Source organism: Aquarana catesbeiana, linkage group LG02, assembly GCF_042186555.1.
Source record: "Aquarana catesbeiana isolate 2022-GZ linkage group LG02, ASM4218655v1, whole genome shotgun sequence".
NCBI lineage: Eukaryota > Metazoa > Chordata > Amphibia > Anura > Ranidae > Aquarana > Aquarana catesbeiana.
This window is the reverse complement of record NC_133325.1, coordinates 144,300,981-144,326,016: the sequence shown is the minus strand read 5'-3', so window position 1 is coordinate 144,326,016 and position 25,036 is coordinate 144,300,981. Positions and strand designations below refer to the sequence as shown.

At 44.1% G+C, this 25,036-nt stretch overlaps 1 protein-coding gene across 2 annotated transcripts in view; it reads right to left on the bottom strand.

Annotated features, from left to right (window-relative positions):
- Positions 1-6,801: 6,801 nt before the first annotated feature.
- Positions 6,802-25,036, bottom strand: part of ESPL1 (extra spindle pole bodies like 1, separase) — a 109,990-nt gene continuing 91,755 nt past the window's right edge. For both annotated transcript variants that reach the window (XM_073613584.1, XM_073613585.1), the window contains exons 27-31: positions 20,535-20,639; positions 16,686-16,801; positions 14,032-14,115; positions 13,753-13,917; positions 6,802-7,515 (exon numbers count right to left, since the gene is read on the bottom strand). In XM_073613584.1, the coding sequence (XP_073469685.1) occupies positions 7,314-7,515; positions 13,753-13,917; positions 14,032-14,115; positions 16,686-16,801; positions 20,535-20,639 (672 nt within the window). In that variant the 3' untranslated portion in view covers positions 6,802-7,313. The remainder of the gene's footprint in view (positions 7,516-13,752; positions 13,918-14,031; positions 14,116-16,685; positions 16,802-20,534; positions 20,640-25,036) is intronic.

The window sequence follows — 25,036 nt, the reverse complement described above, 5'->3', positions numbered from 1 at the left end:
GTGTTTAGAAGTCTATGAATGTATTCATTTACACATTGAGGACTGTGCTTGTTTTATATATTCACTATATAAATTTACCATTTTTCTGTTTTTCTTTCATTTATTGATGGGACTTATGGATTGTTTAGCAAGTTACATAGTTACATAGTTACATAGTAGGTGAGGTTGAAAAAAGACACAAGTCCATCAAGTCCAACCTATGTGTGTGATTATGTGTCAGTATTGCATTGTATATCCCTGTATGTTGTGGTCATTCAGGTGCTTATCTAATAGTTTCTTGAAGCTATCAATGCTCCCCGCTGAGACCACCGCCTGTGAAAGGGAATTCCACATCCTTGCCGCTCTTACAGTAAAGAACCCTCTACGTAGTTTAAGATTAAACCTCTTTTCTTCTAATTTTAATGAGTGGCCACGAGTCTTGGTAAACTCTCTTCTGCAAAAAAGTTTTATCCCTATTGAGGGGTCACCAGTCCGGTATTTGTAAATTGAAATCATATCCCCTCTCAAGCGTCTCTTCTCCAGAGAGAATAAGTTCAGTGCTCGCAACCTTTCCTCATAACTAAGATCCTCCAGACCCTTTATTAGCTTTGTTGCCCTTCTTTGTACTCGCTCCATTTCCAGTACATCCTTCCTGAGGACTGGTGCCCAGAACTGGACCGCATACTCTAGGTGCGGCCGGACCAGAGTCTTGTAGAGCGGGAGAATTATCGTTTTATCTCTGGAGTTGATCCCCCTTTTAATGCATGCCAATATTCTGTTTGCTTTGTTAGCAGCAGCTTGGCATTGCCTGCCATTGCTGAGCCTATCATCCACTAGGACCCCCAGGTCCTTTTCCATCCTAGATTCCCCCAGAGGTTCTCCCCCCAGTGTATAGATTGCATTCATATTTTTGCCACCCAAATGCATTATTTTACATTTTTCTACATTGAACCTCATTTGCCATGTAGTCGCCCACCCCATTAATTTGTTCAGGTCTTTTTGCAAGGTTTCCACGTCCTGCGGAGAAGTTATTGCCCTGCTTAGCTTAGTATCGTCTGCAAATACAGAGATTGAACTGTTTATCCCATCCTCCAGATCGTTTATGAACAAATTAAATAGGATTGGTCCCAGCACAGAACCCTGGGGCACCCCACTACCCACCCCTGACCATTCTGAGTACTCCCCATTTATCACCACCCTCTGAACTCGCCCTTGTAGCCAGTTTTCAATCCATGTACTCACCTTATGGTCCATGCCAACAGACCTTATTTTGTACAGTAAACGTTTATGGGGAACTGTGTCAAATGCTTTTGCAAAATCCAGATACACCACGTCTACAGGCCTTCCTTTATCTAGATGGCAACTCACCTCCTCATAGAAGGTTAATAGATTGGTTTGGCAAGAACGATTCTTCATGAATCCATGCTGATTACTGCTAATGATATCGTTCGTATTACTAAAATCCTGTATATAGTCCCTTATCATCCCCTCCAAGAGTTTACATACTATCGATGTTAGGCTAACTGGTCTGTAATTCCCAGGGATGTATTTTGGGCCCTTTTTAAATATAGGTGCTACATTGGCTTTTCTCCAATCAGCTGGTACCATTCCAGTCAGTAGACTATCTGTAAAAATTAGGAACAACGGTCTGGCAATCACTTGACTGAGTTCCCTAAGTACCCTCGGATGCAAGCCATCTGGTCCCGGTGATTTATTAATGTTAAGTTTCTCAAGTCTAATTTTAATTCCGTCCTCTGTTAACCATGGAGGTGCTTCCTCTGTTGTGTCATGAGGATAAACACTGCAGTTTTGGTTACTGAAGCCCCCCGATTCACTCGTGAAGACTGAGGAGAAGAATAAATTCAATACCTTCGCCATCTCCCCATCCTTTGTAACCAGATGTCCTTCCTCATTCTTTATGGGGCCAATATGGTCTGTCCTCCCTTTTTTACTGTTTACATACTTAAAGAATTTCTTGGGATTTTTTTTGCTCTCCTCCGCTATGTGTCTTTCATGTTCTATCTTAGCTGTCCTAATTGCACCTTTACATATCCTGTTGCATTCTTTATAAAGTCTGAATGCTGAGGATGATCCCTCAACCTTGTATTTTTTGAAGGCCTTCTCCTTTGCTTTTATATGCATTTTTACATTGGAGTTAAGCCATCCAGGACTTTTGTTCGCTCTTTTAAATTTATTACCCAATGGGATACATTGGCTAATGCCCTTATTTAATATGCTCTTAAAGCAAACCCATCTCTCCTCCGTATTCTTTGTTTCTAATATTTTATCCCAGTTTATGCCTTTTAGCAAGGTTTGTAGTTTAGGGAAGTTGGCTCTTTTGAAATTCAGTGTCTTTGTATTCCCTTTATGTTTCCTATTTGTGTGATTTATACTGAAACTAATTGACCTGTGATCACTGTTACCTAAATTGCCCCGCATTTCCACATCCGTGATCAGGTCTGTATTGTTGGTAATCAGTAGATCCAGTAATGTTTTATTTCTAGTTGGTGCGTCTACCATCTGACCCATAAAATTGTCCTGCAAGACATTAAGGAACTGGCGAGCCTTAAATGAATGTGCGGTTCCCTCCGCCCAGTCTATGTCTGGATAATTAAAATCCCCCATTATGATAACACTTCCCATTCTTGCTGCTAATCCAATTTGTGATAGGAGATCCGTCTCCACTTCCTCCCTCAGGTTTGGGGGCCTATAGCATACTCCCAGTATTATTTTCCCCTTAGCTTTATCCCTTTGGAGCTCTACCCATAAGGATTCCACCTCCTCTCTAACTCCCTCAGTGATGTCATCTCTCACATTCACTTGTACATTATTCTTGATATATAGGCATACCCCTCCCCTTTTTTACCCTCTCTATCCTTGCAGTATAGGGTATACCCTTGAATGTTTGCCAGCCAATCATGAGAGCTGTTGAACCAGGTCTCTGAAATTCCCACAAAATCCAAATCCTCCTCGTACAACAGTATCTCTAGTTCACCCATCTTGTCGGCCATGCTCCTGGCATTGGTGAACATGCCACATAGTTTAGACCGGTCGCATATTGTCCTCGTATTGGGTGTTTCGAGATTGCAACTAGGACTTGCTACTATACTCACCTTGTGTTTTTGTGCTTAGGTTAACCTACCACTAATGCCCCCAATACTACCCTCTGGAATATCTTCCGCGCTGGCTATCTCTGCCTCTGGACCCTCCCCCCCATCGCCTAGTTTAAAAACCCCTCTAACTTTTTGGCCATCTTCCTTCCCAGCAGATCTGCACCCTCCTCATTTAGGTGCAGTCCGTCCCTTCTATAGTACCGGTTACCAACTGAGAAGTCGGCCCAGTCCTCCAGGAACCCAAACCCCTCCTTACTACACCAGCTCTTCAGCCACTTGTTTACTTCCCTAATCTCCCTCTTCCTTTCTGGTGTGGCTCGATGTACCGGTAGTATTCCTGAGAATACTACCTTGGAGGTCCTTTTCCTCAATTTAGCTCCTAAGTCCCTAAAATCATTCTTTAGGACACTCCATCTGCCTCTGACTTTGTCATTGGTGCCAACGTGCACCATGACAGCCGGGTCTTCCCCAGCCCCTCCCAGTAATCTGTCCACAAGATCCGTGATGTGCCGAACCCGAGCGCCCGGTAGACAACATACTGTTCGGCGCTTCAGGTCTTGGTTACAGATTGCCCTCTCTGTCCTTCTAAGAATTGAGTCCCCTACCACCAGAATCTGTCTTTCCTTTCCCTTTGCTGCCCCCCCACTCTCACTGGAGGAGTTCTTCCCCCGGCAGCTAGGAGAGTCCCTCATCTCCAGCAGTGCTGGTCCCTGACTGGTTTCACCAATGTCACTCAAAGTAGCGTACTTATTGGGATGCTCCAGTCCTGGATCGGCCTCCCTGGCATTTCCCCCTCTACCCCTCCTGACTGTCACCCATCTACTCTTTGCTAGTGCCAGCACCTCTTTGTCTCCACCCGCCTCTGTGCTGGCCCCTGCCGGCACCTGCCGTGTACGTTCCTGGCTCTCCTTTAGTATGGAGGGACTTCTCAGTGCTGACAGTTGCTTCCCCAGATTCAGAACCTGGGCTTCCAGGGAAACAATGTGCTTACATTTTGCACAGCAGTATTCGCCCTCGATCTGATGATCAAGGAACGCATACATGCGGCAAGATGTACAAAGAGTCGCCTCTCCACACCCGCTGGGCATCGTACCTATTAAATTTAGTGAGGATTTGGGGATTTTACCCTGTCCAAATTACCTAACAGCTAGCTTCCTGGTACTAATACTCAAGACAATACACAGGTACACAACAAGACAATACACAGGTACACAAGACAATACACAGGTACTCACAGACCTACGTGCAATCGCAGAACAGTCGCAGACCTATGTACACTCGCAATACTCAAGTATACAATACACAAGTACTAATGATCCACACACACTACTCAGACAACACTCATGTACTCACACTACACAGGTACTATGACCCCTGTTATAATCTCCTGTTTTAAACTCTGGTTTTAACTCACCACTTAGAAAAGTTCCACTTGGTATAAGTTCCAGCAATCTCCCAATGAGCAGGCTCAGGATGAGTCCTACACACAGTTATATAGACTGCAGGCACCTGTGAGCAATCACCCCTCCCCCTACTTAATAGCCTGAAGGAACCAAAGAAGAAAAGAAAAAAAAAAAAAGCTATTTAAAAAGTGACAGAAAAGGCTAATTGAAAAGCTTAAAGGAAAAGCCCCAAAAATGCTACCCAGCAAACAAAAAGTAAAACTTGTTCACTCTCCCTCTGGTTTTAACTCACCACTTAGTGCTGCTGCACTACACAATTTAAAAGTAAAATTTTTAATATATATTTTTTTTAATACATTTTTACAATTTCATTTTTTTAAAAATATGTTGGGGGGGCTTTGGCGAAAACATCAGGCGTTTAAACAGACCCCTGATGTCTCACGTTTGAGACTGAGAAAAACTAAGGACAGATTACCCAGTCCCCTTCTCTACAGCCTCAGCTGCACTGGACAGTGAATGAATGGGAAGTTCTCTGTGCTGAGCAGCTTACTGTTCATTCATAAACTGAAGCATAGTAAACTGTATACTATGCTTTAGCTGTCAATGCACACAGTGCGTAATTGGTACCGAGTGGGGCACTGGTGCTCAGTGGGGGCAGATTGGGGGGCACTAGAGCTCAGTGATGGGAGATGGGGGTTGTTGGTGCATCAGTAGGGCAGTGGTGCTCAATACCTGGCTGCTTGATGCATCTGGAATCCTGTAGAAGAATCATCCCTCTCCCAATTTTCTTCTCTGCTGATCTTTCTCCGGATAGATGCAGTGACAGGCCCTGGCTCATCTAGAGGGATGCTGCCACTTGTAAACAGAGCCGAAAGCAAAAGGCTTCCTCTACTCACTTCTTTCTTGGCTCTGACTGATAACTCATCTAATGCAGAGACCAGCAGAAAAAGCCTGCAGTGAAAGTCTTCCTTTGCTGCTGCTGCTGCCGCCATTTGTTTAATTGGCTCAGCTGTCACTGCACTGGCATCCCCAGCAACCCACCAGAGGTGCCAACCACAGGTGTTCTGACATCGATGTCCCCTCTTCTGTCAGTGGCGACGCCCGGGGTAGATGCTCCCGTTGCGTGCGCGCGCCCCCCCCCCCCCCACTAGTTTCGGCCCTGACGTTGACTCTTTACCAAGAACCGTGAAGCTTAAAAACTGCATGCATTACTTCAGGTTGACTACTCAGTTTTTTTCCAAACAAGCTCAGTAACAGCAATTCCTATATTTCTCCGACAGGTTTACTTTGAAAATAAAAATGAAAGATCATCACAAAGCTAGTAAAATGAAATAATTAATTCTGCTTAATGCATATGAAAACAATATGATGTGTAGATGTCCAGAAAACAGCCATGACTTCTGGAAGATTATGACAGTATATACACTCATATGCAGCAAGCATACAGCAATTCTTACCTCATTGGTTATCTGTGACAAAAGGGTTGGGGGGTCACCTCATAAAAAGCTGATGTAGTGTATATAATGCTTAGCCATTGAATTTAAAAATCAAAAAAGTATGCAACTGTATAGAAGGTATAATTATATATTACTGCATCTCAATAAATCATGTGCGGGCTTATTCAAGGAATGTTCACCAAGTTATCTTTGCAGGTTTATACAACTTTTCAGTTCAGCAATCCCCAACACTGCATTTATTTTTTCGTCACAAAATACCCTTGTGTTAGCCTAGTCATAAGTCGTTACTACAGAAGGGGAGGTGAGGGCACTCTGGTGGAGGTGGATGGCTGGCCTGGGGAGGTGATAGATGGATGACACTTCAGGCAGCACTTTCGTGCATGCTTCGAAACACGTTACCGCCCACAACCCCTCACTGACGCCATCGACCTCATGCGTTCCAGCATGAACCCGGAACACAGGCCGCCTCCTCACTCCCACACGCATAAAAGAAAACTGACAGCTGCTGGATGGCTCCCTGTTTGGGGACAGAGGATGGATCAACAAACCAGGACGACTCTATGTTACATGCTTTTAACATTGTACGATCTTGTAAGTGCTTTTAACCCCTTGTGCACTTAATTAAAACTTTTATTATTGCACTTAGAGGCGCCTTTCTTTCTTTTTATAAGTCACTACTACATCCATGCCAGTGTAAACTCCACCTGAATCAGCATTTGTATTGGTCACATTAAAAACACATTTATATATTACTTGTGCTGAACATTTGGAACTTCTTTGAAGCTTTGAGTTATATTAAAAAAAAAAAAAAAAAAAAAGACAAACACACACAAACGATTTGCAATAATGAAAAATAAACAGAAACACTCTTTAATATCCAAGTTAATAATTTATATACACATGCAGCAGAAATATTGTCAAATCTTTGTGACTAAATTATATTTAATACAAAGCAATGATATTTAAAATACCTGAGTGATGTGCATAGAAATACTGAACCTCCATTTTCTTTAGAGGAAAAAAAGTCTTAAAAACATTAACGTTATACAAAACTTCAGAAGTTAAACATTACTCGATCACACCAGGCCTACATTGGGGCAGCTCTGCTGATATAATACAATATTTGACTAGATTACATTGCAGGCTGGATACCTCCAACCAAACAAAAGGATTTAATGCTCAAAATATTAGAGCATATTTTTTTTTTTTTTTTTTTTTTTTTTTTTAGAAAAGCACCAACACATTCTGCAACTTTATGAAAAACATTTTCAGCTGCACAGCTATAAAACAGCATTTAGGTTGCTTGCCCTTGCAACGCTTATAAATAATTTTCTGTACAATGTGCTGAACTAGGCTTAAAGTCACTGAAGGGCCACAGGTAAGCCATAAGCCACAGGAGCTGCACCAATTATATACTTGAGCTTTGGAGCCTGGCGTGACTCTGCCAAGTACTTCAGAAGTTGGCTACCAGGCCCTGCCTTCAACCAATCCTGTAAGAACGCCACTGTGTAACGGTCAATCTCTCGGTCTGTGACATCCCATAAGTTACCAACTACCGTAGGGCTAAAATTAAATAAAGAAAAACAAAAAAATTATCCATGGAATATTTACTTAAGCAGTATTGTGTAGATGATATCTACCTTTATATTATAACCAAAAATAAGCTTACAACTAAAATCAAAGTCCACAAAAGAATGGATTATTTAAAAAGTTGTGCTTACCCTTTCTATGTGCAAGATACTACAATATGTGCAAAACCAATAAATATAATATAAAAAATGCTATTAGTGCAAATAAAGTGCATTAAAATAAGTCCATAAAGTGCATCAAAGTCCAGAAAACATATAAAGTCCCAATGGTGACTGTGCAGCCATTTCAAACCCTATGAAACTGCTTTCAAAAAGTGTTCTGTGCATCCACAAATACTCTACTTCAATTTACCATCTGTGTCCCCACCAGGGCCTGTACTCACCCGCCGCTGTGGAACCCCTAAGTGTATACCAAGGTAGGTCAACCAGGCTTTAAATTACTGCTGCACTGCCAGCATGGTACAATGGATCCACATCTCAGTATAGCTCAGAGAAGGAGACAATGGAGATCAAAGTGGAACTCTGTTTTTTTTTTTGTATCATCTTTTGGTTTTTAACAATAAAATAAACAAAAAAAAAAACAAAAAACACAAAACACGTATGTCCACTCACAAAGAAGGTGCCCTGTCCTGGCACAGGGAATTATCTGTCTATTCACAAAATGGCCCCGTAGCTCCCAGGAGCCAGCATGCTTTCCACAAGGTTGATGTAACATGTCACCATCCCCCAAAATGTGTTTTGTCACCAGGATGTCCTCAGGAGGCCAGGCCACGCCTCCTGACGTGTGGATGCAAATAATATATTTGTGGATGCCCGGAGAACTTTTTAAAAGCAATTTCATAATAGAAACAGCTGCACAGTCACAATTTGGAATTTTTATATGTTTGATGGACCTGGATGCACTTTATGGACTTATTTTTGCACTTTAATTACCAATTCCTGCACCTTATTTGCACGGATAGCATTTTCTATATAATTATTACTTGTATAGCACCGTCAATTTACGCAGCGCTTTACATATACATTCACATCAGTCCCTACCCTCAAGGAGCTTACAATATTAATTATATTTATTGGTTTTGCACATATTAAAATATCTTGCACATAGAAAGGGTAAGCACAGGTTTTTCAGTGCCTTACAAAAAGTATTCACCCCCCTTGGCATTTTTCGTGTTATGTTGCCTCACAACCTGGAATTAACATGGATTGTTTGACGATTTGCATGATTTAAAGCGGGGGTCCACCTATCTATCGTTTTTGTTTTTTTTTTTTGAGTTCATTCAAACTTTTCTTCTCAGCATTACATACTCACATATTGTGTGTAATATGTCCACCTGTGTCAGATTTCGTCGGAAAGAATAACTTATATTATTCACTGCAGGCGGTTTCCATCTTCATTGTGGGCATTTGAAGCCCACAAGCATTTATTTCCTGGATGCGGTGAATGCTGTGCTCCCAGCATTCACCGCTCGTTCCCGCACATGCTCAGTGGCATCCTGGGAAGCCTGAGACTAGCTCCCAGGAGACTGTGCGGAGTCTGGGAGAGGCTAGAAACACGCCTACTCCCACAGGAGGAGAACCAGGAAGTGCAAAGAAGAATAGAAAAATAAAAAGGTAATTACTGCGATTTAAATTTTTTTAAATGGCATGTCAGCATCTAGGCAAGGAAGAGAATACATACAGATATTGTTCAAAATTTGGGTGGAACCCCGCTTTAATTTACAGAAAATGCCCACAGCTTTGAAGATTTTTTTTTTTTTTATATTGTGAAGCAAACAACAAATGGGACAAAATAACAGAAAAAAATCAATGTGCATAACTATTCACCCCCTAAAGTCAATACTTTGTAGGGCCACCTTTCGTGGCTATCACAGCTCCAAGTCGCTTTGGATAAGTCTCTATGAGTTTGCCACATTTTACCACTGGGATTTTTGCCCATTTCTCCTTGCAAAACTGCTCCAGCTCCTTCAAGTTGGATGGTTTGCGCTTGTGAACAGCAATCTTTAAGTCTGACCACAGATTTTCTATTGGATTGAGGTCTGGGCTTTGACTAGGCCATTCCAACACATTTACATGTTTCCCCTTAAACCACTCAAATGTTGCTTTAGCAGTGTGTTTGGGGTCATTGTCCTGCTGGAAGGTGAAACTCCGTCCTAGACTCAATTCACATACAGAGTGGTACAGGTTTTGCTCAAGAATATCCCTGTATTTAGCACCATCCATCTTTCCCTCAACTCTGACCAGTTTCCCAGTCCCGACTGCTGAAAAACATCCCCACAGCATGATGCTGCCACCACCATGTTTCACTGTGGGGATGGTGTTCTTTGGGTGATGTGTTGGGTTGGGTTTGCACCAGACATAGCGTTTTCTTTGATGGCCAAAAAGTTCCATTTTAGTCTCATCAGACAAGAGCACCTTCCTCCATACATTTTGGGAGTCCCCCACATACATACCTTTTCGCAAACTCAAAACGTGCCATTTTGTTTTTTGCTGAAAGTAATGGCTTTCTTCTGGCCACTCTGCCATAAAGCCAAACTCTATGGAACGTATGGCCTATTGTTGTCCTATGTACAGATACTCCAGTCTCTGCTATGGGACTCTGCAGCTCCTCCAGGGTTATCTTAGGTCTCTGTGCTGCCTCTCTGATTAATGCCCTCCTTGCCCGGTCCGTGAGTTTTGGTGTGTGGCCGTCTCTTGGCAGGTTTGCGGTTGTGCCATGTTCTTTCCATTTGGTTATGATAGATTTGAGATGGTGCTCCTAGGGATCAAAGATTTGGATATTTTTTTTTATAACCTAACCCTGACTTGTACTTCTCAACATTGTCCCTTACTTGTTTGGAGAGTTCCTTGGCCTTTATGGCAGTGTTTAGTTAGTGGTGCCTCTTGCTTAGGTGTTGCAGCCTCTGGGGCCTTTCAAAAAGGTGTGTATATGTAATGACAGATCATGTGACACTTAGATTGCACACAGGTGGACATCATTTCATTAATTATGTGACTTCTGAAGGTAGTTGGTTGCACCAGAGCTTTTTATGGGCTTCATAACAAAGGGGGCGAATACATACGCACATGCCATTTTTTTATTTCTGAAAAATGGTTTTACGTATATATTTTTCTAATTTTCCAACTTAGACTATTGTGTTCTGATCCATCACATATAATTCAGATTAAAAAAACATTGAACTAAAGGCTGTAATGTAACAAAATAGGTAAAAAGCCCAGGGGGCGTGAATACTTTTGCAAGGCACTGTACAATAATCAACTTCTCATATTGTGTTATATACCATTGCAAGCAGCAGCAGCCCAGCTTTTTCTTGTGGATGGGGTCATTACTACCCATATCAGCTGAGCCCACTTCTATACCAAGCTCCACCCAATTAGGGTATGGTTTGTAGAGGTTTGGTGCCACAATAATGTTCTAAGTTGGTGAATGAGCAGTAACCCCAACATATTAGCCATAATGCTTGGTTGTTAACATGGCACTAGTCTAATTCTGAGGCAAAATTCGATTCTGCAGCAACATGCACAGAGATGTGCAAAGCCTGCACGCTACTGGGTATTTCTAATAGCTGAATTTACTAATAGATGGAAGCTTTACCTGTGCCAAAAAGTGTCCATTCCTAAAAAACACATAATAACCTAGAATCATCACTGTAATAAAAATTGTGATTTGGTTTACCTGTAAAATACTTTTTATAAAAGTACTTTACAGGACACACAGTCTTCATGACTACTTGGGTTATGCTGCCACCCTCGGGTGAACATACAATGGCCAAACAAAAAGGCAGGCTTCCCTGCCCAATTATAACCCCTACCAGCTCAGCTAAACCTAAGGGACAGAATCTCTGCCTCTTGTGATGCACTCCAATTAAGGAATTTTACAGGCCAATCCATAATCCTAATTTCTTAATTGTAGCTCATAGAATACAAGAGGTCTTCATAGTCATGACTCCTTGGGATGTCCTAAAGCACTGAACACAAGGCGTGGCCAATAAAACCAAAAAAGAATAGGAAAAAATCCCACTAGAGCCAGCAACAACCTTTGTGTCCACAGAGGCATGAATATTCACCTAGTAGAACAGAAGACCATGTAGCAGCCTTACCACACTATTGATCCATTAGTCTGCAATTTCCCCAGTCCAGACAGCTGTGAAGCTGATAAAAATCCCCCTTCCCATAAGTAGTAGGCATACCCCATCACTAGAAAGATTTGTTTCTGGACTTTAGAGGGATTTAAGGTCCAGTACCTTCTTGTGAAACAGGGATTTTAGGCTTTTCCTTGAAGCCCAAGGCTGACAAAATGACCTCAGCTTCTGCTTATTAGATTTGCTGCCTTCTTCAGGGATAATGTGGTTTTACCCACTGTCACCTTCTGTATAAAGGCATCCAATTATGGCCCAAACAGACGCTCACCCTCTTACAGAGCAGTTCAGCAGACCAGCAATTTAGCCACAGGATTCTTCTCATATGGATGGAGATAATGTCCAGTCCAGACAGTTGCCTGATAGAATCTTCAAGCCATCCACTGAGAAACTCAGGTTCTTGGAAAACACCTCCATGTATTGTCTAAAGACAGGATCCTTAGAATCAGATTCCCTGGACTGAACTATAAAGTTTTGCCCACACTTTGGGGGCCTGGCAGACTACCATTGCAGTCGCAGAGCTGCACCTATGAAAAAGAAGGATATCTTAATGAGGGCTTCCAACCTTTTCTCTGTAGCACCCTAAAAGACTGTAACCTTGTCCGCTGAGACCATCAGGGTCTTGGTTACAGTTGGGAGAACGCCTACTATATGGGGATCTGCTAAGCAAACCACTTAGATGCAAGCACCTTCTACAGGTAAGCCCAATCCACATACATCACTTCTTACAATGAGGAAACTCAGCTAAAGATCTGGGCATTTTTGGCAGCTTCCAGGATTCAAAGCTGGTGACCAACGGAGAAGTAGATTCCGGAAGTTGGCAGTCTTAAAATTTGTTGACCGCAAAAAAAAAAAAAAAAAAAAATATAGACTGAGACTAATTCTCTCCGGCTTCCGTCTCTGCCACATCCTTGACCAAAGGATGATCTTCCGATACATCATTTTCCCCAAAAAGGGAGGAGGAGAGGGTAAGCTTCAATGTTTGCCTGCCAGACATTCCAAGCCAGTGAAAAACCCCTGAGAGCTGGCTTGGAGAAATGGCTGCGGAAAAATCCTCCCTGGACACATAAGGAACCGAAGGAATATGCCAGTGAAGCAGTTGAAAACAGGTCAGAGCAGGGATTCAGAACCAAACTGATCTTTAGGGGAGCCATTACAGGGCAGAATATGCAGGGGGCCCTCCCTACCCAAGAAGGGGATTTGGGAGCCCACCCCTGATCCCCCCTCCTCCATCCTGATCCCTTCTTCCCACCAGCAAGAGAAGCGTGTGCCACAGTAAGTGACTAATACAGACTGGCCTAAATACTTGTAGGGATGGCACCCAAGGGGGGGGGGGGGGGGGGGAGAGACACCCTGCTGCCTGTGACACAGTTTGCGGTTTTGTTGTGAAAAACGTTGGCCTGTCGCTGAATGACCTGTAAAGTAATTCCCATTATGCCGATGTCATGAAGCAAGAGCATTGTGCCATACCCGCCACCACCACCACCACACCAGTAACACTCCTCAGCACTAGTTTTAGTAATGCAGCTGCCCTGCCACCAGCTGCACACCATCAAAAAGGGGCCATATATTAAGGAAACTGATGAGCGCAGCCACATAAAGGGCTTCCATCCAAGAAGTCACTCACCAATCCAGGCTGCAGGGCCACTGTAAAACCCAATCTTTACCATTATGGCAGGCATGCTCCAAAGAAGATAAGACTTCCCATTAGGGGTTCACAGCCCTGGACCTGTAAGGTTACCCTGGTTAGCACTGTCTGCATGACCCTGGGCCGACCAGCAGCATTAAAAGCCAACCCCCCAAATTCTCTGCAGGTCCAGCTACCGTTAAATACATCAATCTACAGACGTTAGCACAAAACAGTCTTAGCTGAGCGGGGAAGCTTTTTTATTTTTAGGCCAAATGTCCATTTAATTGAAGGTCACAGCATAATCCAAGCAGTCACGAACATGAAGATGCCCTGTGTCCTGTAAAGTTCACATGCCTGAATGAGTAGATTGCAGCACTTAGAGGCAACAATGTGATCGGTTTCTGTATAGTGATCTCATGAAAAAAATTGTTGTAAGACTTACCAGCCAGCCATTAAGTATTTCAAGACTAAACCGGCACCTTCCAGATCTCCCCTGACAGACAAGGCGGCACTACTGCACCCAAACAGCAACACTACTGCATTACAGTCCAACCGCTGCAAAGTCTGTGAATCCAAGAAATGTGCACCTGCTCCATGTCCCACATAACTGCACAAAGAAAAAAAAAAAAAAAAAGGGATAGACATTGACATTATCCAACAAATTCACAGCTACCTAATCACATTTTTATACAGACTACAGAACACCAAAAAAAATACTCACATATAGAGATCTTGTGTGGTTAGTGCTGTCTGGAGCATTTCAGACTTTGGAGAAGATCTAACAACACCTGTCCATCCAGGTTCACTACAAAACAGATCAAAGCATCTCAAGTGAATAGCTCAAAGTATGAATGTACAGTATAGTAACAATCTGAAGTGTATAAACAGACATGTTGAATCATTTAGAGACAATTAGGTTGATTTACTACAACTGGAGTGTGCAAAATCTGGTGTAGCTGTGCACTGTAACCAAACACAGGCTTACATTGTTGAGAGCATACATCAGTAGAGTAATAGAAGTCCCTCCCCAAGGATCTTTTCCTGAAGATTCCAAACGGGAAAGATGAGACCAAACAGCGCTGCAGTAATAAGGTACTTTGGGAATTAAAAAAAAGGAAGAAAAAAAAAAAAAAAAAAAAAGGGACCGGCTCTCTACTCTGTCCCTTCAGTGCTCACTGGCACAATGGACTGTGGAGGGGGCAGGAGCGGCTGGCCGGCTGAAACATTAAAGTCTGGACAGGCTGAGTGACGTCAGGTGGCTGCATATGAGTCACAGGAGTGCAAAATGAAGTGCATTCTGTGATCCCAAAGAGAAGTACCGGTAGGACCAAAAGAGCTTTTGGCCCTACTTCTTTAAGGTTTGGGTTCTGACTGGGCTTCTCCAAAAAGGAGCATTTTCTTTTTCTAAAGCCAGTCTGTGCTAGATTTTACTTCAATGCCTAGGGTCAGTGTCCCGCTGCAACACCGAACTTCTACTAAGCTTTAACTGGTGGACAGCCACCCTGACATTATCCTGTAGGATATCTTGGTAATTCATTACTTAAACAAAAGCGCCTTTTGGAGTATCCCAGTCAGCGCACAGACCTCGTCTCCATATAGATGCTGTGGAATGACCTCAAGAGAGCCATTCACACCACTATAAAATCAAATAGGAACATTTCTTTTAAAACGAATGGTTTAGTGACAGGGTTCCCGTGGAACTCCCTCCAAAAAAGAAAATAAATGCTTTAAGGCTCCTTTACACATGAGCCAATGCCATGCGGCATTTAAGCACTTTTTAAAGTCTCATAACCACCCTTCAATGTCTGCCAGGAATATTACAATGTACACCACACAGTGAAATACACACAGGAGCGGTAGCGTTGTGTTGAAAAGTAGGCAGCATATTACGTTCATGAGGCATCACTGCTCATCAATTGCCTCTATTAATTTCAATGGCAATGCGTCATAACTGGACCTATAGCATTTACTGTGTGTTAATAAAGCATTGATAAAGGGATAGCTGGGCACTGTGGGAGAGGCAATGGCATGTTTCCCAGAATGCACTGGGAAATGGAGAACTAGGACAGAGCAGCTTCAGACACTTCCTATTTCAACAGAGCAGCTGTATGGTAAACACCATTTGTTTCCATGTGCAGGCACAATATCAAGCCAGCCAACAATAATGACAGTGCCAAGCAGTAGCCATGGCATTGAGCATTATTGCCATTGGCAAAACTTTGTATGTCAGCAAAGTGTCAGTGCCAGCATTACCAATACCCAAGCAACACCCTCCTCTTTTTCCGCTGGGACATTCTTTCCATGATCATCTTAAACTGGACTAAGCCAAGTGTCAAATAAATCAAAATATACAAATCCATCTTGCAGAGAATTCACACACAAAAAAAAAAAAAAAAAAGTGTTATCGCACTACAACCTAACCATACCTCACACACAGATCAATTCATTTAGGATCACTTCCCCTTTAGTCAGGTCTCACTAGAAAAATACTTTCATGGGCATTCAACCACTTAGTGACCACCCGAACTGCGGCTGAGTGGGCGCTGTAGGCAAAGTGGTGTGTACCCATGTCTCGCTGCCTACTTCATGGTTTAGGGCGGAGCCTGTCAGCAAGTCCCAGCCAATGATTTACGGCCGGGACCTGCTGATCGGCTGTGTGCAGTCACAGCTCAGAACTCTGTGTTGGTAAACACAGAGCTCTGTACAGAGAGCGGTCTGTCAGGGATGAGAAACAGAGATCTTAGTAAAAGCAGCACACTTTACACATATTTAACCCCTTGATTACCCTAGATGTAAACTTCTTTCCAGCCAGTATCATTAGTACAGTGACAGTATATAGTATTATCACTATTAATGCCACTGGTGATGTCATTGGCAGTTAGTCAGAGACTTGTGCCCTCAGGTCGGAGCGCTAGTCGCACCAGTGTGAACTGGGTATAAATCTGCTAGTACATCCATCTAATACTCCTCTCAGATTAACAATGCTGCTGTCCAAAAGGTGTCCCTGTCCGCCTTCAAAGTGGGTGCAAAAAAACAAATGCAGCCATCACATCTAATGATTGGCAAGGTGCAATATATTACATTTTTGGTTTTGGGATAGTACCACTTTAAGGCCAAGCAAAAGGGGGAATTTTTTTCTATGATTTGCAGTTTTTTTTTAAAGAGCCAAACTGCATTGCACCAAAATAGCCAAACAGCTCAAAGACATTAAGCCTACTCTCAGCTGCTATAAAAGCAGTCACCTGCAATTATCAGCCACAGCACACCCCAGTAAAAGGAATTTAACTGTGGTACAAAAAGTAAAAAACCCTTTTCCATGGAGATCACATCAAACAAAAAAAAAAAAAAAAAAAAAAAAAAAAAGCAAAAACTTACTTTTTAAACCAGTCCCTGAATCGCTCCTCTGTGCCTGGTAGATTTGAATGGGGATTAAGTACATAAAATGTTTTTTTAGGATCCACACCGCGAACAAGGCTGCTCTGAGGCTGGTGCTGCAGGAAGAAAAGAGACAGTTTTTTTCCGTGCCAGAAAATAGATTTTTGTACTCACCACAAAAATCTTTTCTTGGAGTTGATCAACGGACCCAAGACGTCATTGCTGTCATGTTTTACTGCCGCCTACAGGAAGATCTGGACCTCGGCAAATTAACATCTACAGGCCAGTCCAGATAACCCCTCTTCTTCCCAGAATGCCTCATGCTGTAGTAACAGTACAAAGAGAAAGAGGGGTGGAACCTCTGTCCTTATTTGCCACCAAGGTATTTTACAGTGAGCACAAAAATTATATTTTCTCTTTCTCCCCCCATTAAGGGTCATCGGACATTTTTACTGTTGGGACATCCAAAAGCCGTCCAACTGAGGGATGAGCAAACAGCAGCACGGCCAACAAGCCAAATATCAAAACAGAAGACTTTACGTAGCCCAAAAGCCACCTGAAGGACCAGTGCCCAAATCAGACAATGGAAGAAGCCTAATCTCCTGCCTGATAGGGGATTCTGCCAACAGGACAAGAGGGAGGACAAGGAGAATCAACTTGAATGGTCAAAATGGTCACCAGCCAGAGAGGGATGACACAACATGGAAGGGAGAGCACTGCACCATGGACCAAGCAAGAAGATGGTCAACCCAAGCCCACCAACAAATTCCTGCTGGGTGAGAAAAACCCAAAACTAATGTGGTTAACAAAAAGGGTTTCAAGCCCCCAGAAACAACAAGTACCAGACAAGGAACCTAAGGGAAAGGAAAAAAAAAAAAAAAAGCCTTATAAAAAGATGACCAGCACATCTAAGTAGAAGGGCCTAGCCTCTGTTCAAAACTGGGGACTTCAGTCTAATAGATTGTTTGTAAGATACCCAACTTGCCAATATGAGACTTACCAGGGAGAACCCTGAAAGGCTAGAACAACAACTTTGAAGGGTGTAAAAGTGCCTTCGGTGTCAATCTAGAAAACCCAAGATTTGATGATGCTAAGCCAGCATGACTGAAGGGGTAAGGTACATGGAAGCCACCAAACAAGGACAAGGAGGCAGGTAATATTAGTTATAACCTAGCCATAAATTGCAGAGATGGACAACGCCACTGATGGATCAGAGGATCAAGCTAGTCCCACTTTCACCAGTACACAAGAGGGACCTCTATATAAGCCCTAAAATGGATACTGTTGAAAAAAGCATCTTGAATATCCTGACCTCAAAGAGCTACAGGGCCAAGAATACTCCTGACTAACTTGATCCAGTTAAGCAGCAGCATCCAGAGGACCAGGGAATAAGTCATATCAGAACAGCAACCAATATTCCACTAGGAGAATCCAGAATAGGAAAAAACATGAAAAAAGGTTAAACTTCATGGGTGTACAAATCAGCCAAGAAAGAGGGGTCCAACCCTACGAGGACAGGTCTCAAAGTTGAAGCTTTTTTTTTTTTTTTTTTTTTTTTTTTAAATGGTAGGGGAGATTTGCAGCAAGAAATTTGTTTGTTCTGGCCACAGACATCCCATGGTGACCTGGAGTTCTTCTTAGACATCCTTTACCTGCAATGTAGAGTCTGAGATGCACCTTGGTAATTGAACCTCTACAAAATCGAAAATCTATCAGTTGAGAAGAACAGGCCTCCAGGTGCAGGAAGGACTCCCATTCTTCTTGAATAAGGAACACACCAGTACGCTTGATGTTGTGCAGCAGTGTCTGAACCAGGAGACCTGACTAAAAAGGGAAATCCCAGGAAGTAGGAAGAATCACCTGTGCTGAAAAACCACAAGAATTTTTAAAATGAAAAGTAGACACCTTAAGGGGGTGAAGAGAAGTCCTCAGTGGTCTGTTTGGGTATCTGAGTAATGAGGCAAAGAACCATCTGATCCTTAGTAGGCAGACAAATCTGCTTACGTATGAAATCCTCAACATCAGGATAAAAAGGTTGAGGTAGACCAAGCAGAGAAAGGATTTATCCCTCAAGACCCTGCAAAGGTTGGCAAAAGGGTACATCCCTTGGTAATGGAGGGGAAGATGCTGTAGCCCTTTAAATAAACTATGTCGGTTAACACTGTACACGAGGCGAGACACAGTGCCAATAACAGGCCAGGACAGACACAACTGGATTTTGCAGACAATTAGCCCATTGGGGGAATGTCATCTACTAGGACCTATGGCAACTGCTCTCTTCACAGGACAACGCTGGAGCGTACCACAATGGTAATGCCATAAGAAGGTACTAGAGTAGGCACCAGAGCTAATTCCTTGAGGAAAAACTATGTGTACCAGAGCAACACTGATAATTCAGTATCCTATTAGGTTGGAGATTAACCACTGCTGAACCTGATTGACCAAGTGGCCCAGAGGGTTGCTCTTGAGGAAGAGAGGGAGTATGAAACTGATGTTACCAGGTACTAGTAGTAGTCCGATATGCCCCAGGGGAGAAGAACTGCTCTCAGGAAAAGGGCAGTGGTCAGGGAGGAACACAGCTTCTAAGGCCAAGCTGACACTCGTGGTACAGCAGAATTCTTGGGTTGAGGAATCCCCAAAAGCGTTAATGAGGGGTCTTTTAATCCACACGGTGGCACTAGGGGAGTTGACAGTAGACAGCTGAAGAGAGTGCTAAAGGCAAGAGCGCAGCCTGTAAACCCAAAATGGGATGCTCTCTTCACCTGAATATCTTAAGGCAGAGTTCCACCCAAAAGTGCAACTTCCGCTTTAAGCACTCCTTGCCCCCTTACATTCCACATTTGGCATGTTTGGGGGGGGGGGGGGGGGGGTGAGTGGGTGCCTAGTTTTGAGTGGGACTTCCTGGCCCACTTCCCGCTTCTGGCCACCTAGGTGACTCCTCCTCTCCCCCTAGGCGGCCTCTCCCTCTCTGCAATTTTCTGGGACACGTCACAGGTCCCAGAAAATTGCCTGTCCATTTGGAGAATGCAGCGTGACTTACACATGTGCAGTTTGTGCCTAGCCGTGAAGCCGCAAGCTGTCATGGCCGGGTGCCCACAGTTTCAATGGAGGCGCCACGGAGAGGAGGGTGAGAGGAGCGAGGCTCCGTGCAGCCGCATCGCTGGACCATGGGACAGGTGAGTGCTTGTTTATTAAAAGTCAGCAGCTACATTTTTTGTAGCTGCTGACTTAATGAAAAAAAAGCCTGGAACTCCGCTTTAAGTGTGGACTTCCTAAAGGACTTGTAAGAATTGGCATCCATCCAACTAAGAAAAGTTTACTTGCCTTTACTTGTTTTTTTCTGGCCCTTTGGGCATTATTCCACTGTCAACAATAGTGGGGCAAAGTTCATTCCACCGACACTGCGGCACTATTCCTCCCCCCGACATTGGGGCACTATTCCTCCCACTGATACCAAAAAGTGGACATTGTTTACTTTCAGTGACTCAAGGACATCTACTTCTGCTGGCCACAGTCCATCCCCCTTTAAAGGCTGAAGAACAGTAAACTATCCTTTTGTTTAAAAAGTTTGGAGACCCCTGCCCTAGGATATTAGCAAAAACTTGAAGCATGAGGAGAGGAAGAGAAGGGGTTATCTGGTATACAAACAAATCTGTACGGGTGCCCAGAGTCCAAATCCTCCTGTAGGTGGCCAACAGTAATGATGCCCTGTGTCCCTCAATAGACTAGAATAGACTAGAAAAAAGTTGGTTCAATAGAGAAAAAGAAGAAGTGCTCAAACCGTGTTTTTATATACACAGACAGGCCAGGTTTTAGACAAGATTTAAGTTACTGAAATCAGCAGCACACCTGTTTAAGGAGGTTGTAGTTGAGCAGGAAGTGCAGAGATGGAAGACGAGTGACTGATCTGGTCAGCAAGCAGGGCATACACTCCCAGGGCAGCTTCTGGAGGTGCTATTGTTGGATGACAAAAAAAAAAAAATTCAGGTTAAGATACATTCTAAAAGGCTCAATGTCCAACGTTATACAATCAAGTATTTAAAGTAGAATTGTCATCATGGCCAAAAGAGTCTAAGATAATAAATGATGAAGAACTTCAAACCAGTTGCTGTTCTCTTTGGATTTCAGGTCCAGTATGTACAAAGGATCTCAAATTCTATCAAAGCTAGCATTAGCTGTGCACAAACCCGAAACTTCCAGAATTTCAAATTAGGGATGTGTAATGTTGAGGTGCCAGATCCAGTGTGTATTAACTCCCATTTTGTAATGTGGAATGAAGGTAGAATGGGTTGATGCTTGATAGGCTGTTCTCACAGGTGAAGAAGAAGTTTCCCAAGACACCTCAACTAGATTCCAAGTAGTTTTAGCCCAGCAGAGCACCACACACAAAATAGAGGCCAAAATGATTTCCTGCGTTTTTGACAAAATGTATTTCGCAGATAAAAGCCAATGTATTTCAGCATGCCCTTAATTCAGGCCTCTGTACATTGAAGTGGGTTGATAAGAGCGGAAACAGACTACAGAGCAGTACTATTCCTAAAGCGTAGCTCCACCCAAAAGGGGCAGTTCCACTTTAAATATGCCACATTTGGCATGTCATTTTTGGGAGGGGGGGCGTTAGTTCTCCTCTCCCTTCTTGTAATCTTCGGGGACATGTCACAGGTCCCAGAAGATTGCCTGACCAATGGGGAGGCCCTGCGCAACTCGCACATGCTCAGTGCTCACCCGGCTGTGAAGCCGCAAGCTGTCAAAACTGGGTGCCCACTTGTAATGCCGGCGCCGTGGAGAGGTGAGGGAGTGAAGCGAGGGCTCAGGTGGCCGCATGGCTGGACTGTGGGACAGGTGTGTGCGTTTATTAAAAGTCAGCAGCTACACTTTTTGTAGCTGCTGACTTTTAAACTAAAAAAATTTGTGGAACTCCGCTTTAAAAGCAGAGGTTCACATTTTGGAGCACGTTACACCCACATTTAGGGTGTACATGTCATGCTCCATCACCTCTACCCGAACGCCCCCCCCCCCCCCCCCCCCTCCCGATGCCCCTTCCCAGTGACAGCAGTTGGGGGTTTCTCTTCCCACTGACGCATTTAAAAACAACACCGCTGCGTCATTCTTTCACATTAATCTGTGAATGAGAAAATTACAAGTACCATCTTCCACCGTAGCAGATGACTTTTAGATCTCAGTAGACTGCGAGGGTGCTCAGGAGCGCAGTCTTAGTCCACTAACAAGGCCTCCAGCCCCTACAGAGGTATGGGCAAGAAAGCAGGATGATATGTTTGCTGGAGCCTGACATTGCACCTGTGAGCCACTGATTGTGGAAGCAATGCTCTGCAGGCTCCAGTGAAAAAAGTGTTAAGTCATTTTTTAAGAACAAACAGGGAGGGTAGTAGCTGCTGTCCTGAAAGGCTCTTAGAAATATCGTCACTGGTAAGTCTAAGGTTTTCCCAAATCGCCTTTCAGGACAGCATCTTGAGGAGGATAACCGAGAAACTTACCCTAGGGTGGGACTACTGTCTGCAGTACCTTCCTACTGAAGGTCTGATCTGCAGCTGACAATAGGTCCAGCCTATAGCGTCGGGGGAATGTAGAGACGCTGGACCGACCAGGTAGCAGCCTTGCATATTTGTTCAGGCGAAGCACCAGCCCTTTCAGCCCAGGAAGCTGCCGTCGATCTTGTAGTGGGCAGCAATACCTGAAGGGGGATCTTCTCCCCTAACCCTGTAAGCCTCTTTGATTGCCCATTTAAGCCACCTTCCTAAAGTGCTCTTGGAAGCTTTTTCCCCTTTTTGGGGATCCCAAAATATTATAAAATTACCAGTTACACTTACCGGTAACTTTTTTTTTAAGGAAATCTTCCAGGACGGCACACCTGAGATGACGAGTCCCACCTGACAGGAAACACAAATAACAAGGTTTAAAAGACCCCTCCCTTCCCTCTGTCCCTCAGTTATGCCAAAGTATAAGCCCACACCGGTGCCAGAGGGTACATTCTGTGAAAAAACACCACAAACAATTAGGGGTAGGGAAGTAGGCCTGCCGTGCTGGAAGATTTCCTAGAAAACCCATAACCGGTAAGTGTAACTGGTAATTTTCTCCAGTCATCTTCCAGGACAGCACACCTGAGACGATGAACAAGAAGTTCAGGCCTACCTTAGGGTGGGACCATCGTCTGCAGGACCTTCCTGCCAAACGCCAAGTCCTGAGAGGATAACAGCTCCACTCTGTAGTGCCTCAGGAAGGTATTTTTGGCTCGTCCAAGTTGCTGCTCTGCAGATTTGATCAATCGAAGCGCCTGCCCTCTCTGCCCAGGAGGTCGCCAGAGATCTAGTTGAGTGAGCTTTTAAATGAGCTGGGACAGGTTTTCCCAAATGCTCATAGGCTACAGCAAGTCTGCTTAATCCACCTAGCTATCGTTGGCTTGGAGGCCTGAAGACCCTTCTTTTGGCCCGAAAAACTAATTAGCACATAGTTTGATCTCCTGAACTCACTCACTCTTTTTAAATAGACCAGTAGACATCTTCTAACGTCTAGTAAATGAAACCTTTCCTCTATCATTTTTGGGGTTCTGACAAAAAGAGGGAAGTAAAATCTCCTGTGACCTGTGGAAATCTGAAATCACTTTTGGCAAATATAAAGGATCCTGTCTGAGGATTACCCTATCCTCCAGAAGCAACAAAAAGGGCTCTTTAATTGTCAGAGCCTGTAGGTTGCTAACTCTTCTGGCTGTTGTGATTGCCAGAAGGAAAGCCATTTTAAGGGAAAGAAAATGAACTGATATTTGAGCCACTGGCTCAAAAGCCCCCCTGGTTGAGGCATCTAATACTAGGGGTTAGTCCCAAGGTGGAAACCTGTTGGTTTTCACCGAGGTAACTCTTTCCCTAGCTGACAAAAATCTTTTTATGAGGGGGTTAAGGGCCAACTTACTATCCAGAAATACTGAAAAGGCTGCAACCTGGACTCTGAGGCTATTGACTGATAAACCCTGGTCAGCCCAGTCCTGGAGAAAATCCAGGACTGCTGGAATAGTTTGAAGAGAGCCTTCTCTAGACTGGGCCCAGTGAGAGAAGACCTTCCAGACCTTTGCGTAAATCTGTCTAGTGACTGGTTTTCTACTGGACAAAAGCATATCAATCACTTTTTCAGAACAGCCCTTACGTCTGAGGATCTCCCTTTTCAAACACCAGGCCGCCAGGGAAAGAAACCCGGGATCGGGGTGTAAAACTGCACCCTGGTGGAGGAGATCGCGACTGGAGGGGAGATGGAATTGAGGAGCCACCGACCATCTCTTTAGGGTGGGGAACCATGCCCGTCTCGGCCACCAGGGAGCAATTAGAATAAGGCACCCACCTGACCGGGATAGATTCTGCAAAACCTGGGGGATGAGCACCAGGGGAGGAAACGCGTACGCCAGAGCAAAATCCCAGCTTTGGGCTAGTGCATCCACTCCCCAGGAGCCCTGCCCTCTGGCAAGAGAAAAAAAAAAAAAAAAACAAACAACTTGTGAACCTTCCTGTTCTTCTTGCAAGCAAACAAGTCTATCTCCGGCTTGCCAAAGCGTTGGCACACCAGAGAAAACACCTCGTTGCTCAGCTCCCACTCTACCTGATGAAGGGGAAGTCTGCTGAGAAAATCTGCCTGCACATTGAAGGACCCTCTAATTTGGACTGCCGAGATTAAGAGAACTTTTCCGCTTCTCCCAGGATTTGCTGGGTGAGCCTCATTAATTTGCTGGACCTTGTTCCTCCCTGGTGATTCAGACAGGACACAGCTACTACATTGTCCGAGAAGACTTCTTGTCCCCAGACTTGGTCCCTGAAAAAGCTTAACGCTTTTCTGACCGCTAGCAGCTTCGCCCGATTCCAAGGACCCTGGGCGAAGAGATCTCCTAGATGAGCTCCCCAGCCCCAAGCACTTGCGCCCGTGGTTACATTCAGTGGATCCTGCTGGCTCCAGGTCCGACTTCCCGACAGGTTGAAAGAAAGAATTGAGCCACCAGTCCAGGGAGTTTTCTACCTCCCACGAGAGGGATACCCTTACGTCCAAGGACTCCCTTCTCCCATCCCAGGAGGAGAGAAGGAATCCCTGGAGAACCCGAGAGTGGAATTGGGCCCAGTGGACCGCTGGGATGCAAGACGACATCCGCCCCAGAATACTCATGATGGTCCTCAAAGGGACGTCCCCCTCTCCTGAAGAGTGGACACTGTGCACTTTTGTAATCTTTTCTGGGGGAAAAAAAGATTCACCGAGTCTACCCGGTAACCCAAAAAGATCTTGGATTGTGCAGGATCCAGGGATGATTTCTTCTGGCTGACCATCCAACCCAGAGATTTTAGAGTGAACAGCACCCTGTC